This window comes from Ranitomeya variabilis, chromosome 7, assembly GCF_051348905.1.
Source record: "Ranitomeya variabilis isolate aRanVar5 chromosome 7, aRanVar5.hap1, whole genome shotgun sequence".
Classification (NCBI taxonomy): domain Eukaryota; kingdom Metazoa; phylum Chordata; class Amphibia; order Anura; family Dendrobatidae; genus Ranitomeya; species Ranitomeya variabilis.
In genome coordinates, this window is record NC_135238.1 from 223,734,954 (window position 1) to 223,751,937 (window position 16,984).

General features: G+C 43.7%; 1 protein-coding gene across 4 annotated transcripts in view; it reads left to right on the forward strand.

Annotated features, from left to right (window-relative positions):
• QTMAN (queuosine-tRNA mannosyltransferase) overlaps positions 1-16,984 on the forward strand; it is a 310,972-nt gene that overhangs the window by 66,287 nt on the left and 227,701 nt on the right. For all 4 annotated transcript variants that reach the window (XM_077273016.1, XM_077273013.1, XM_077273015.1 and 1 more), the window contains exon 4: positions 226-399. In XM_077273016.1, the coding sequence (XP_077129131.1) occupies positions 226-399 (174 nt within the window). The remainder of the gene's footprint in view (positions 1-225; positions 400-16,984) is intronic.

Consider the following 16,984-nt stretch of genomic DNA (forward strand, 5'->3'; position numbering starts at 1 on the left):
GGCTAGACAACGGGCTGTAAACACATAAAAAGTGCTAAGATCTCATGAACGGCTACAAATTTTAGCAAACAGTGAATTACAACAATGTTTGTTTTTACCAGCACTATCCAATAATAACCATCTATGACGATGGGAATAACCCTTCCAAATAATTGAAAATCTCATAAACTAAGTAAAATATAATTACTCGGCCTATATCTGATTTTTTTTTTCCTTTGCATCCAGCTTAGTCGCTGACATTGTGGTGTTTAACTCTGCCTTCAACATGGAGTCTTTCTTAACGTCTATCAGCAAGTTTCTGAAGCTGATTCCGGATCACCGGCCTAAGAATCTAGAGCAGATCATCAGACCTAAATGCCGGGTTGTTCATTTTCCTATCCGATTTCCTGACGTCAGCCGGTAGGTAACATCTCATCTCAGATCTATATAAAGTCACTGGCAAAAATGAGACTTGTCGGCCATTATTTTATTTACCAGTGGTTTTCCGACCTCTAAATAATGTCTTGTATACAAAATAGTCTAAAATATTTAAATTATTCTTCTTAGAAATTTTGTGTGGTTTTTATGTCAAATTTCCAGTCCTGGTTTTATCCTGTTGTTCTTGTCGTGTGATGACTTTGGCCGGCCGTGACATCTTAACACTTCAGATAGATCTTTGTCGTATACCCAATTATCAATCCATAGTGACTATCGCTATTACACGGGATGTAATAGCGCTTATACCTCTACCCAATCATCAGAAATGTCAAGCCATCGGGTTGCTGGTCTTCCTCTTCGCCTTGTCCCTACTATCTTTCTGACCATGATGTCCTTCTCCAGTGATAGCTCTCTTTGTATGATGGGTCCAAAGTTGTCAAGTCGTAGCTTGGTGAGCCTTGCTTCCAATGACTTGTCTCTCTTGTTCCAAGATTGATTTGTTTATTCTTCTTGCCATTAATTGTATTGATAACATCCTTCTCCAGCACCATATTTTGAATATGACCATTCTTCTCATGTGTTGTTTCTTTATCGTCCAGATTTCACGTCCGTATAAACAGATCTCTTATACCTGATGGGCAGGGCCGGCTCCAGGTTTTTGAGGGCCCCGGGCGAAAGAGTCTCAGTGCCCCCCCCCCCTGTAACACATACCACGATTCATGATGCCCAGATACAGCAGAGAAATATAGGTATAGTACAATGCCAGATTTCACTTCTTACATGAGTGATAGCTATTGTAAACTCTGCAGTGTATATATACAGGACAGGAGGAGGGGTACTGTGCAGTGTATATATACAGGGGAGAGGTACTGTGCAGTGTGTATATATACAGGGGAGAGTGTTGTGAACTCTGTTTTTGGGCTCCCTCTTGTGGTCACAAGTGGTACTGTGTGAGTGCTATCTTTGGGCTCCCTCTGGTGGCTCTTTTTGTCATTCTGCAGGTCTGTGGCTGGGATTAGCTGTCTCATTATCTGCTAGTTGGTTTCCTATTTAGCTCACCTGGACCTTTAGTTTTTGCCTGCTGTCGATGTATTCAGTGCTATTTTGATCTCTCCTGTCTACATTCGTTATCAGTCTCTCCACGAGAAGCTAAGTCTCTGTTTGTTCATTTTTTGCTCATCAGTGTTCAATATGTTTCTTGGTTTATTATGAGTTTTTGTCCAGCTTGCTAGTATGTGATTTCATCGCTTGCTGGTAGCTCTAGGGGGCTGAGTTTCTCCCCTCACACCGTTAGTTGGTGTGGGGGTTCTTGAATTCTCAGCGTGGATATTTTCTGTAGGGTTTTCTACTGACCGCACAGCTTCCTATCTATCTTCTGCTATCTAGTGATTAGCGGGCCTCATTTGCTGAATCTGTTGAATTTCTACGTTTGTATTTTCCCCTTACCTCACCGTTATTATTTGTTGGGGGCTTTCTATATCTTTGGGGTTATTTCTCTGAGGCAAGTGAGGTCTTGCTTTCTCTCTAGGGATAGCTAGTTTCTTAGGCTGCGTCGAGACGTCTAGGAATTTAGGCACGTTCACCGGCTACCTTTAGTGTGTGCGGTTAGGATCAGTATTGCGGTCAGTCCAGTTACTACCTCCCTAGAGCTCGTCCTATGTTCAGTTACTTAGCTGGTCAGTTCTGTGATCCTCAGCCACTAAGGATCATAACAGTACAGCATGCCAAAAAGTGTTTAATGCATCGCAGAAGTGGGATAAGAGAAGTCCTGAGTGCAATTTTTTTTTTTTTTCCCTTTGCTGCAGTCTGTCCAGCTTCTCTCCTCCGCTTAGGGTACTGTCACACAGTACAATTTTGATCGCTACGACGGCACGATTCGTGACGTTCTAGCGATATCGTTACGATATCGTTGTGTCTGACACGCTACTGCGATCCGGATCCCCGCTGAGAATCGTACGTCGTAGCAGATCGTTTGAAACTTTCTTTCGTCGTCTAGTGTCCCGCTGTGGCGGCATGATTGCATCGTGTGACACAGGTTGTATACGATGTGCGCACAGTAACCAACGGCTTCTACATCGCAAATACGTCATGAAATTATCGCTCCAGCGCAGTGTATTGCAACGTGTGACCGCAGTATACGACGCTGGAGCGATAATTATACGACGCTGCAACGTCACGAATCGTGCCGTCGTAGCGATCAAAATTGCACTGTGTGACAGTACCCTTAATCTCTGGGTGGCTTTGAGTTCAGCTGCAGACATGGATATTCAGAGTCTGACTTCTAGTATGGATCATCTTGCTGCAAGGGTACAAAGCATTCAGGATTTTGTTGTTCACAGTAATATGTCAGAGCCAAAAATACCTATTACTGAGTTGTTTTCTGGAGATATATCTAGGTTTCTGAATTTTAGGAATAATTGTAAATTGTTTCTTTCTTTGAGACCTCGTTCCTCTGGTGATTCCGCTCAGCAAGTTAAAATTGTTATCTCCTTGTTACGTGGCGACCCTCAAGATTGGGCTTTCTCCCTGGCGCCAGGAGATCCTGCATTGCTGAATGTGGATGCGTTTTTTCTGGCGCTTGGACTGCTTTATGAGGAACCTAATCTTGAGAACCAGGCAGAAAAGGCTTTGGTGGCCCTCTCTCAGGGTCAGGATGAAGCAGAGGTGTATTGTCAAAAATTTAGGAAATGGTCGGTGCTTACTCAATGGAATGAGTGTGCCCTGGCTGCAAATTTCAGAGAAGGTCTTTCTGAAGCCATTAAGAATGTTATGGTGGGGTTCCCCACGCCTGCAAGTCTGAATGACTCAATGGCTTTGGCCATTCAGATTGATCGGCGTTTGCGGGAGCGCAAACCTGCGCACCATCTGGCGGTGTTTTCTGAACAGAAACCTGAGTCTATGCAATATGACAGAATTCTGACCAGAATTGAGCGGCAAAGTCATAGAAGTCAAAATGGGTTGTGTTTTTACTGTGGTGATTCTGCTCATGTTATCTCAGCATGCTCTAAGCGCTTAAAAAAAATCGCTAAATCTGTCACCGTTGGTACTATTCAGCCTAAATTCATTTTGTCTGTTACTTTAATTTGTTCTGTCATCCTACTCGGTTATGGCTTTTGTGGATTCAGGTGCTGCCCTGAATCTGATGGATTTGTCGTTTGCCAGGCGCTGTGGTTTTATCTTGGAGCCTTTAAAATTCCCTATTCCACTGAGGGGAATTGATGCTACACCATTGGCTGAGAATAAGCCTCAGTATTGGACTCAAGTGACCATGTGCATGACTCCTGTACATCAGGAGGTGATTCGATTTCTTGTGCTGCATAATTTGCATGATGTTGTCGTGTTGGGTCTGCCATGGCTGCAGGCCCATAATCCAGTCCTGGATTGGAAAGCTATGTCTGTGTCAAGTTGGGGTTGCCAGGGGATTCATGGCGATGCTCTTTTGGTGTCAATTCCTTCTTCCACTCCTTCTGAAGTCCCTGAGTTTTTGTCGGACTACCAGGATGTATTTGATGAGCCCAGATCCAGTGCCCTACCTCCTCATAGGGATTGTGATTGTGCTATAAAGTTGATTCCTGGTAGTAAGTTCCCTAAGGGACGAGTTTTTAATTTGTCTGTACCAGAACATGCCGCTACGCGGAGTTATATAAAGGAGTCTTTGGAGCAGGGACATATTCGCCCGTCCTCCTCCCCTCTTGGTGCAGGTTTCTTTTTTGTGGCCAAGAAGGATGGTTCTCTGAGACCTTGTATAGATTATCGTCTTCTAAAAAAAATCACGGTCAAATTTCAGTATCCTTTGCCATTATTGTCTGATCTGTTTGCTCGGATTAAGGGGTCCAGTTGGTTCACCAAGATAGATCTTCGTTGTGCGTATAACCTTGTGCGTATTAAGCAGGGTGATGAATGGAAAACAGCATTTAATACGCCCGAAGGCCATTTTGAGTACTTGGTGATGCCTTTTGGACTTTCTAATGCTCCTTCTGTGTTTCAGTCCTTCATGCATGACATCTTCCGAGAATATCTGGATAAATTTATGATTGTGTATCTGGATGACATTTTGGTCTTTTCTGATGATTGGGAGTCCCATGTGAAGCAGGTCAGGATGGTATTTCAGGTCCTGCGTGCCAATGCCTTATTTGTGAAGGACTCAAAATGTCTCTTCGGAGTACAGAAGGTTTCCTTTTTGGGTTTTATTTTTTCTCCTTCTACTATTGAGATGGACCCACTCAAGGTACAGGCTATTCATGACTGGACTCAGCCTACATCTGTTAAGAGTCTTCAGAAGTTCTTGGGTTTTGCTAATTTTTACCGTCGTTTCATCGCTAATTTTTCTGGCGTGGTTAAGCCCTTGACGGATTTGACCAAGAAGGGTTCTGATGTGACTAATTGGTCTCCTGCGGCCGTGGAAGCCTTTCGGGAGCTGAAGCGCCGGTTTTCTTCAGCTCCAGTCTTATGTCAGCCTGATATCTCTCTTCCTTTTCAGGTCGAGGTTGATGCTTCTGAGATTGGAGCTGGGGCTGTTTTGTCGCAGAGAAACTCTGATAGCTCTGTGATGAAGCCTTGTGCTTTCTTTTCAAGAGAGTTTTCGCCTGCCGAGCGGAATTATGATGTTGGTAATCGGGAGTTGTTGGCTATGAAGTGGGCATTTGAGGAGTGGCGACATTGGCTCGAGGGAGCTAAGCATCGTGTGGTGGTCTTGACTGATCACAAAAATCTGATTTATCTTGAGTTTGCCAAGCGGCTGAATCCTAGACAGGCTCGTTGGTCGTTGTTTTTCTCCCGTTTCGATTTCGTGGTCTCGTACCTGCCTGGTTCGAAGAACGTGAAGGCTGATGCTCTTTCTAGGAGTTTTGTGCCTGACTCTCCGGGAGTTTCAGAGCCGGGTGGTATCCTCAGAGAGGGAGTGATTTTGTCTGCCATTTCCCCAGATTTGCGACGAGTGCTGCAGGAATTTCAGGCGGATAGACCTGACCGTTGTCCACCAGAGAGACGGTTTGTCCCAGATAGATGGACCAGCAGAGTTATTTCCGAGGTTCATTCTTCGGTGTTAGCAGGTCATCCTGGGATTTTTGGTACCAGAGATTTGGTGGCTAGGTCCTTCTGGTGGCCTTCCTTGTCGCGGGATGTGCGTTCTTTTGTGCAGTCCTGTGGGATTTGTGCTCGGGCTAAGCCTTGCTGTTCTCGTGCCAGCGGATTGCTTTTGCCTTTGCCTGTCCCGAAGAGGCCTTGGACGCACATTTCCATGGATTTTATTTCGAATCTTCCAGTCTCTCAGAGAATGTCTGTCATCTGGGTGGTGTGTGATCGTTTTTCTAAAATGGTCCATTTGGTGCCCTTGCCTAAGATGCCTTCCTCCTCCGATTTGGTTCCTCTATTTTTTCAGAATGTGGTTCGTTTGCACGGCATCCCTGAAAACATTGTGTCTGACAGAGGATCCCAGTTTGTGTCCAGATTTTGGCGGATCTTTTGTGCTAAGATGGGCATTGATTTGTCTTTTTCGTCGGCCTTCCATCCTCAGACGAATGGCCAAACCGAGCGAACTAATCAGACCTTGGAAACTTATTTAAGATGTTTTGTTTCTGCTGATCAGGATGATTGGGTTACTTTTTTACCATTGGCCGAGTTTGCCCTTAATAATCGGGCTAGTTCTGCTACTTTGGTTTCACCTTTTTTTTGTAATTCTGGTTTTCATCCTCGTTTTTCCTCGGGGCAGGTGGAGCCTTCTGACTGTCCTGGGGTGGATTCTGTGGTGGATAGGTTGCAGCAGATTTGGAACCATGTGGTGGACAATTTGAAGTTGTCACAGGAGAAGGCTCAGCGCTTTGCCAACCGCCGTCGCGGTGTGGGTCCCCGACTTCGTGTTGGGGATTTGGTATGGCTGTCTTCTCGTTATGTTCCTATGAAGGTCTCCCCTCCTAAGTTCAAGCCTCGCTTCATCGGTCCTTATAAGATTTTGGAAATCCTTAACCCTGTGTCATTTCGTTTGGACCTCCCAGCGTCGTTTGCCATTCATAAGGTGTTCCATAGGTCTTTGTTGCGGAGGTATGTGGTGCCTGTGGTTCCTTTTGTTGAGCCTCCTGCTCCGGTGCTGGTTGAGGGCGAATTAGAGTACGTGGTGGAGAAGATCTTGGATTCTCGTATTTCTAGACGGAGGCTTCAGTATTTGGTTAAGTGGAAGGGCTATGGTCAGGAGGATAATTCCTGGGTTGTCGCCTCTGATGTTCATGCGGCCGATTTGGTTCATGCCTTCCATGTGGCTCATCCTGATCCCCCTGGGGGTTTTGATGAGGGTTCGGTGACCCCTCCTCAAGGGGGGGGTACTGTTGTGAACTCTGTTTTTGGGCTCCCTCTTGTGGTCACAAGTGGTACTGTGTGAGTGCTATCTTTTGGGCTCCCTCTGGTGGCTCTTTTTGTCATTCTGCAGGTCTGTGGCTGGGATCAGCTGTCTCGTTATCTGCTAGTTGGTTTCCTATTTAGCTCACCTGGACTTTCAGTTGTTGCCTGCTGTCGATGTATTCAGTGCTATTTTGATCTCTCCTGTCTACATTCGTTATCAGTCTCTCCAAGAGAAGCTAAGTTTCTGTTTGTTCACTTTTTGCTCATCAGTGTTCAATGTGTTTCTTGGTTTATTATGAGTTTTTGTCCAGCTTGCTAGTATGTGATTTCCTCGCTTGCTGGTAGCTCTAGGGGGCTGAGTTTCTCCCCTCACACCGTTAGTTGGTGTGGGGGTTCTTGAACTCTCAGCGTGGATATTTTGTATACTGTATAATGGCCACACATGATGTTCAATACTGTATAATGACCACACATGATGCTCCATAGTATATAATGGCCACACATGATGCTCAATACTGTATAATGACCACACATGATACTTCATACTGTATAATGACCACACATGATGCTCCATCTATATATATAATTGTCTAAGGGTTTTTCCGTCTGTTTGTCTGTCCTGGAATTCCCGCGTCTCTATTTTGTATACTGTATAATGGCCACACATGATGTTCAATACTGTATAATGACCACACATGATGCTCCATACTGTATAATGACCACACATGATGCTCCATACTGTATAATTGCCACACATGATGCTCCGTAGTATATAATATATAATGTCTCTGACAGACGGAAAAACCCTTAGACAATTATATATATATAGATAGGAAGCTGTGCGGTCAGTAGAAAACCCTATCTATCTTCTGCTATCTAGTATTAGCGGGCCTCATTTGCTGAATCTGTTTCATTTCTACGTTTGTATTTTCCCCTTACCTCACCGTTATTATTTGTTGGGGGCTTTCTATATCTTTGGGGTTATTTCTCTGAGGCAAGTGAGGTCTTGCTTTCTCTCTAGGGGTAGCTAGTTTCTCAGGCTGCGTCGAGACGTCTAGAAATTTAGGCACGTTCACCGGCTACCTTTAGTGTGTGCGGTTAGGATCAGGATTGCGGTCAGTCCAGTTACCACCTCCCTAGAGCTCGTCCTATGTTCAGTTACTTAGCTGGTCAGTTCTGTGATCCTCAGCCACTAAGGATCATAACAGGAGAGGTACTGTGCAGTGTATATATACAGGGGAGAGGTACTGTGCTGTGTATATATACAGGAGGAGAGGTACTGTGCAGTGTATATATACAGGGGAGAGGTACTGTGCAGTGTATATATACAGGGGAGAGGTACTGTGCAGTGTATATATACAGGGGAGAGGTACTGTGCAGTGTGTATATATACAGGGGAGAGGTACTGTGCAGTGTGTATATATACAGGGGAGAGGTACTGTGCGGTGTGTATATATACAGGGGAGAGGTACTGTGCGGTGTATATATACAGGGGAGAGGTACTGTGCGGTGTATATATACAGGGGAGATGTACTGTGCGGTGTATATATACAGGGAGAGGTGCTGTGCGGTGTATATATACAGGGGAGAGGTACTGTGCGGTGTTTATATACAGGAGGAGAGGTACTGTGTGGTGTGTATATATACAGGGGAGAGGTACTGTGCAGTGTATATATACAGGGGAGAGGTGCTGTGCAGTGTATATATACAGGGGAGAGGTGCTGTGCGGTGTGTGTGTGTATATATATATATATATATATATATATATATATATATATATATATATATATATATATATATATATATATAGGGAGTGGTACTGTGCGGTGTGTATATATACAGGGGAGTGGTACTGTGCGGTGTATATATACAGGGGAGAGGTACTGTGCGGTGTATATATACAGGGAGAGGTGCTGTGCGGTGTATATATACAGGGGAGAGGTACTGTGCGGTGTATATATACAGGAGGAGAGGTACCGTGTGGTGTGTATATATACAGGGGAGAGGTACTGTGCAGTGTATATATACAGGGGAGAGGTGCTGTGCAGTGTATATATACAGGGGAGAGGTGCTGTGCGGTGTGTGTGTGTGTATATATATATATATATATATATATATATATATATATATATATATATATATATATATATATATATATATATATATATATATATATATATATATATATATAGGGAGTGGTACTGTGCGGTGTGTATATATACAGGGGAGTGGTACTGTGCGGTGTATATATACAGGGGAGAGGTACTGTGCGGTGTATATACTTCAACAGTCGCCCAGCCCAGGCCCCCAGCACCTGTCCTGTATATATATTATATACACTGTATCTATACAGGCTGTGCTGGGGGCCTGGGCTGGGCAGCTGCAGCCGCCCAGCCCATGGCCGCCCCAGGTCACCCAGACTGTCAGAACATACAACGATAGCATGGCACTCACTCAGGCGCCGGTAGGAGCTCCTCCAGTCCGGAATCTGCCCGTGCCTGATAAGTTCAGCACTGCAGGCAGCCAGAAGAGCAGAGCAGGGGAACTCTCCGCCCACAATGTCACGCTGGCTGTTTCCTTAACCCTATGTGCCTGGCCCTGCACTGACTGAGAAGATGCTTGTGCCAGGCAGCGCAAATTGAAAGGGTAGAAAGGGTTAAAGCGGCCAGATGGATCTATGACTGCGTGAGTGGGCCCCCCTGTCTTGTCAGGGCCCCGGCACTTGCCCGGGTGCGCCGGGTGCTGACGCCGGCCTCTGCTGATGGGGTTGTTATACTTACTGAAGTGCCTGTTTGTTAAATTTGCTGCATATTTTTTACGGATGTTAGTCTTCTGTGTTAATATAACCTTACGGTATCGCTGTTCTAGGAATACTGGGTGTCGTATAAAATTTTTTTGTAAAATCCGTAAAATAATTTCTGGAAAGAAGACATGGAGAAGTGAGAAACTAATTATAACTGGGGAAGTGACAGAGTTGACACTTCAACCTCCATTGAAGTAGAACCTCTTGCCGTGAACAGGTCATTACAACAGAGATCTGCTTTGAGAGCTAGTTACTAAGTGTAGGATTCGTGTACTCAGAGGAAGAGAAATACAGAGGCTTCCTCTGTTCAAAGCAGTCAGCTTCCTCTGTTGAAAGGACTTGTCTCAGACACTAGAGCCAGTGGTCAGTGATGAATATTGGGGTTTGAATCAATCCAATATTTATGGGAGATGTACTTTCGGCTGCGAAGCGAAGGGATGAACATAACGCATTCACTCACATCACCGTAAGGCCAGTCAAAGACCTTTAGCTTAATATCTTTCAGATGGATGATGCTATCCATGCAATGTTACATCACTATAGAAAGGTAAAATCGGCACACAGGAAACATGACACTCCAAGGACAAAGATATCATGAAAGTTGGGGAGCTCATAAACTTCTAAAAAACCTAGCCCATCTCACGACCAGCCCCCATATGACCTCACCAAGGGGAGGTATGTGGGCAGAACCCTAATTTAATAAAAATCAGAATTTGGGTTTTGGTCATTTAAGTCTTGAAATGTACAACTTGTTGTAGTTCTGTCCGTTTTCCTAAGTAGTACCTCCCTCCGCTAAACTCTGAGCCATTTCTATGACAGGTTTAGTACTTTTTCCTTTTGTTATCCTATATATATATATATATATATATATATATATATATATATATATATATATATATATATATATATATATATATATATATATATATATATATATATATATATATATATATATATATATATATAAGTTTTTAGCACCACTTGTTGCAAATGAGAGCCCTGCTCAATAGAGGACAGAAATGCATTTTTTTTTAAATTCTCGTCTATCCTGCGTTCTTGTTCTCCCGTATCCTTCCTCTGTGAGATACTCATCAGTTGATTTGGTTTACGGATCGCGCGGCTCCCCTGAAACTAACCGAGTGGAAATGGAGAAGGAAAAGGTTAAGGATTGCTGTGGCCAAACCGAGCTCTGCAAAGCCAGCTCTTAGCCCAGAGTGTTTGTGAGTTATTCTCAAATGGTAATTTGCTTTATCCAAACCAAGCGCACATAGTGTAAGTAAGTGATTATTTGCATGACTGACAATCACTCCCTGCCTGCAGTCTTTTTAAAATGCATAATTTTACAGAGATGCAAAATAAAATACAAAAAAATTCTCAAGGCTAAAAAACGTAGGTGATTTATTTTGTGCGGTGTTCAACCTCTGCTCTGTCCTTAACCCTTGTGTTCTGGTTTGTAATTTCTATCAAGATCTGCAATAAATATAGATATATAATCTTTATATACCGTCTATCTATCTATCTATCTATCTATCTATCTATCTATCTATCTATCTAGTAGTAAAAAACGGAAGGCAGCATTCCAAAAAGTAGTTTCAAAATAAGGTGGACTTTATTAGGTCCACATGGCGTGCCACCTTATTTTGAAACTACTTTTTGGAGTGCTGCCTTCCGTTTTTTACTACTATATGTTGGCAAGTATGGATTGATTGCTTGGAGTCTTTGCACCCATTTAATTTTTAGTGCTGTTCCATTTTATCTATCTATCTATCTATCTATCTATCTATCTATCTATCTATCTATCATCTTTCTTTTTATTATCTATTATCTATCTATCTATTTTAAGATTGCACTTACTGAGTGTATTGGGGAACACTCGCTTGGCACGGGATTCAAGCACTTAGGCACGGTTTTTCTACTTAATCAGTCCACACGGTTTATTATGGCATCATAAACCTGATCATGCACAGTTCATCATATACACTTCATAGATCACAATAGGCACCAACCGGTGACATTAAGTTGCAGCTTTATCTTTAGACACTTCATATTAGGCTTTATCTCACAGACACTAAACATGCTGGACCTCTCACTTCGTCCAGTTACCATGGGTGTCCGTACGCCGAACAGTTCATCAATGTCTCTAAACACGCTGATCCTTATCTGACTTAGTTGACATGGGTGGCTGCATGGTTCCCCATACTCTGGGTTACCTTCTAGGAGCTCCTGCTCCATACGCTGACTCCTGTCAATACTCTCTCTCTCAGGGAAGCTGCCAAACTGGGATCACCGTCCCGGGCAATGCCTTGCTCACCAGGCCACCTGACAGTCCAGTTCCTCAGACGGGCTGTAGCTTCTTCAAACGCAGTGCCATCACGGACTCTGCACACGCGTCCTCTCTGTGTGCTATTCAGGACGTCCATCCCCATCTGGGACCATCCAACACACAGGCCACCAAGTCCAAGGCCTCCCCCATGTGCTCTTCAGGGATCTAGTCCTACTCCCAGGAGCTCCCAACACAGAGGCCCTCCAGGACCTGGCACATAGACCACTCAGGTCCATCCATTTTTTCCCATGTGACCACATTTTCACATTATATACTTGTAACCACTCCCATAGGTGTGTGTGGCTAGTTCAACCATTATAACCACAGATATGCCTCCATGCATATCCTGAGGAGCACATGCAATCCCCTAGCTGTAACAGGGGTCACTGCATCACTCTATCTATCTATCTATCTATCTATCTATCTATCTATCTATCTATCATCTCTCTCTCTATCTATCTAAATTTTACATCCTTCCCCGGAATCTCGGTGTCAGCCAAAATGGCCGTATTTTCTCCAGCAAAAGAAATGTCTGAAAAACACTATTAACCCCTTCCCGTTGGAGCCATTTTGCTCTGTAATTTTTTATCTTCCCATAATAACAAGAGTGCTCTCGATATTTTTTTCCTTCAAAATAGACATCGGCGTTGTTTTGTTTGTTATTTTTTTTTTTGCCGGACGAGTAGTTTTGAATTATGCCATTTTATTTTACCTTGTAATTTGTAAAAAAAAAAAAAAAAAAAAAAAACAGTAAAGAAAAAAAATTCAAAGCAGGGCAAAATGCTTAAAAAAAAGTAGTTTCTAATATTTGTTTCATGGGTATCTATTGGTGTTATTACTGATTAGGCAACATTTTCCGGGTTGGTACCATTATGGCAACATCAAACTTTTACATTTTAAGTGGTTTAAGAAAAACAAAAAATTCTGAACTTTAAAAAAAAAACAACTTTGTCGCCATTTTCTGAGACTAGTAACTTTTTTATGTTTCCGTTTTTGGACTTGTGTGAGGGCTTGTTTTTCGTGTGACATGCCGTCGTTTTATTGACACTATTTTGAGGTACATATGCCATGTTTTATTGCTTTTCATTGCAGTTTTTAGAAAATGTCAATTCTAGCTTTTTTTTCTTTTGCAGTATACCATATGGGGTAAAGGGTTATCACGGCTGCAATGCAGCACCCTGCTTTCCCAGCAGTCAAATAAAGAATGACTAGGGCGGCAGCCATCATAAACGCCGTCGCTTCACCCAGACGGGGGCAAAAGTGCCCTGTTCTGGCGATCAGTAGGGGTCTCGGTGGTTGGACCACCACTGATCTCTGCTAATCATTGCCTATCCTGTGCATAGCCGATACGTCTTGTAAGTAGAATACGCCAAATATGTACTTTATTGTTGTTCTTGCTGTCAGCGTAGCTTTTAACATTAAACCATTTGATAACGAGAAATTGAAAACTGGCAAATTATTAAAGGGGTTTACCCATCTGGAAAATTTTGGGCATATGAATATACGAATATACCCTAAATGTTCAATAAATGCAAATCCCACCATCGAGGAACCATTGGGCGGAATGAAGAGGTAGCCATTCTTTTAAAGGGAGCACCAAAAATGGCCAAAACGCTCTTGCTCCACAATTTTTCGAGCTCCTAACGGAAATTAATAGAGTGGACTCACTTGTGCCACCCATGAACCTTGAGCCAGTATTATGCTGAGGGACAACTAAGTCAACAAGGAAAATGCCTTTGTTGATTTATCAGCAAGTTTCCATTTCTTTCCCGCGCTCGTCCCGGCAGTCCGCTCCTTATAAATATCTGTAAATTGCTCCGCATCCTCCTCCCCATCCGGATCTGCTCTAGAATATGATAACTCTGCAGACGCTCGGCGGCCGGTCGCAGAAAAATGGTGAATATTTAATAGCTGCAGAAAACTGTTCTTGTTACCGATCTGTTATTTTACACTCCACCGTTTGCATTTTTTAGGAGTCTGAGAACAATACAACCACAATACAGCACTTGTCTTGGTTTATTCCGGCCCAGAGTAATGGAAAACCCGTGTTCAAATAAAAAGCGTCAGATTGGGATTTCTGTGTTCTTTTTTTTCACAAATGCTATGATGAAGATAACATACTTAGCACTCAGCACGACAGGTTTCTCTTAGATGCCAAACAAAATTCTTTTCCGGGAAGGAGAACTAGGTTGTGGCATCTAAAATGGCAATCTAAAGTGTCGTAGGCGATGACTTTTGCCAAAAAACATTACAGCCAATAGTCTAGCTCTAGGTTTGTGATGTAGTACATATGGGACAAGGGAAAGTTGTTTTTACAGAAACCTTCTTTAATTTAGTCTGCAGAATGGTTGATGGTGTACTGATCAGTGGGGGTCCGTCTGCTGGGACCTCCATTGAGCGGCAGAAAGGAGAACTTTTATCCCTGTTAAAAAATGGAGCGGCAGGTTGGACGCCCGACTACCGCTTCGCTCATTCTTCATGGGGCTGATGGAAAAAAATGAGTGCAGCGCTTGGCATCCTCATAAGGAACAAAAGGAGAGCAGGTCCAGCTTCCACACTGCCACTCCATTTTAACAGAGATTAAAGGTACCCATTCTCCGAATTGGCACAGATCTCAGCAGTAGGACCCCACCGATCAACGAGTTATGATAATTTTAATGGTGTCCCAGAATGACTGCTCAAACCAAGCACAGATGCTCGGTGCACCCTTGGTGTGGCCATATAGCGCAGTACACCTTCTCACCTTCTTCTTTTCCATCTATTCCCCCCCCCCTCTTCTATTTTGATTTATATCACTGGCTTCATAGAGGCAGAATAGTGGAGATATAGATGGAAATCAAGTAGGTGGGAAGGTGCACTGAACTGCTTGGCCACACCAAGGGTGCACCGAGTACCTGTGCTTGGTTTGAGCAGTCATTCTGAGCTGACAGATTCCCTTTAAGGGGGTGAGATGCTGATTGTGGCGATATATTCTCTTTCCATGAGTTGAATCCATATTTTTATGTAGAAAGCTGTTTAAAATGGAGCCAGGACTCTCAGATAAAGCTTGGGGGTCCTGCTTCCTTCCTCCTCCCCACACGGAGTGACTGAAAGCTCTGGAGAGACACTCAATCACACACTGTGTGTAGGATACCTAGGACCAGTCTATTTTGTTATTTAAAGAGAATCTGTCAGCAGGTTTTTGCTATTTAATTTGAGAACAGTCGGAGAGCCTGATTCCAGTGATGTATCACTTGCTCAGCAGATGCTGCAGTTTCTATACAATCAGAGTTTTATCAGCAGGAGATTATCATTTCAGGACTAGGTGTCACATGCTGACCAGTCCTGCTAATGTTACCCCGCCCCCCACCGCTGATTGGCAGCTTGCTGACAATGCACAGTGTACACAGGAAGCTGACAATTGAGTGTGGGTGGTGGGGTTATGCATAGCTCAGTTTCTCATCCTCACTGTTCCATAATTTTTTTTTTTTTTGTAAATGTTGCTGTGAAAACGATCATTTTTACTTGGACATTTTATTTATGATGCCATTTTTAACTAAATAAGCATAAAGGATTTGCTTATGCCGGTTTCATACAATAGTCGTGAAGTGAGAACCTTCTGGAGTAAAATGCGGCAGTGACAGCCTCCTGTATTGGACAACCGGTGCCTATGGCATCTAAGGGGTTGACCTGTCAGTACGAACAGTTGAGGCCGGGATCGTGTGATACGCGACCACCCCTGCTGCTGATCTCATGGGGGCACTGCCATTTTTGTTGACCCCTAAGATCAGAACCGCCATATACAACCCCTAGACCAGACAGCTCTGTATACAGAACCCAACACAGACCTCCCCAACATACAGACCCCAGAACAGACCGCGCTGTGTACTGACCCCAGACCAGTCCCTTCCTGTACACCACCCCAGACCAGCACCCCAAATATACAACCCAGACTAGACCTCTAACAGGACCATGGAAGAAAACTATGCTTTGTGCACAGGACATATGCTCTTTCGAGGGGCTGAATATTTTTAGTTTACATGAAACCCCTTGGTTCTACGAACATCAGCTGCTTGGTCTATGTCTCCTACATGGAGGTACGGGAACGCCTGCCCATCTCCTGCTAGTAATAATCCTGGAGACCCGCGAGCTGGAATGATGGGATACGTTTCAGTGTCTGTTGTACATATGAGACGTGTATTGTGTGATTGATCTACACTTTCCCTGCCCATATATCCTGTCCCAAAACCCACAACACTTACTGGCTTACACATGCCGGAGTCACACGAGGACGCACAGGAAAAAATGTGCGAACCAGGTGATCGACCCGAGTAATGTCAAGTGTGTGTACCGCCTGTATTGTGGGGCTGATATTAACCCTGGGGAACTCTCACACGGATTATGGATGCATTCAATTCTGCCTATGCAAGTCTCATTTTTTTTTTTTTTACAGCTTTTGTTCTTTTTTTGGGTCCTTTATTGAAGCGATTTTTCATTTCATAAAGGGACCTCTAGGACCCCCACTGATGCTGAATATGGAAAAGATGCATCACTGACACCACACCGGACCCTCTCACTGGTTTTTCCTTATACAGTACTTCTCTGACCAACCGGTTAGGTAGAGGAACTGCTTTACGGTACCGCTAACGCGATTGGGACCACCTGCCGTTTTCTGAACAGCCGGCTGAATGGGAGAGTGACCTCTGCAGGGAAAAGTATCCCCTTCATAATTAGTATCAGTCAAGGGCCAAGAAGTCAGGCCGACCCTATAGTGATATCATATCCTACTGCTATGCAATCACTTTGAGACTGTAAAACATTTAAAGGGTTAATCCCAAAATTATAAGTTGCTGATTTTGGGGGGGTCCCACTGCCTGGACTCCAGATTTACTAAAACAATAGTTCTGAATCCTGGGGATTTGGCTCTGTAGAGTCCCATCTTGAATGAAGCATTGGTGCACATTTTGCCCTCCATTCCTTTTATTGTCTTTTGAACTACTGGAAATAGCTGAGCTCTGTACTCGACTTTCTGACAAATGTATGGAGCAGATGTCAAACATGTGCACCTCTGCCCCATTCAGATAGAGCCATGTAGCACCTAGATTGCGGGGTTCAGTCTCCCCACCTTC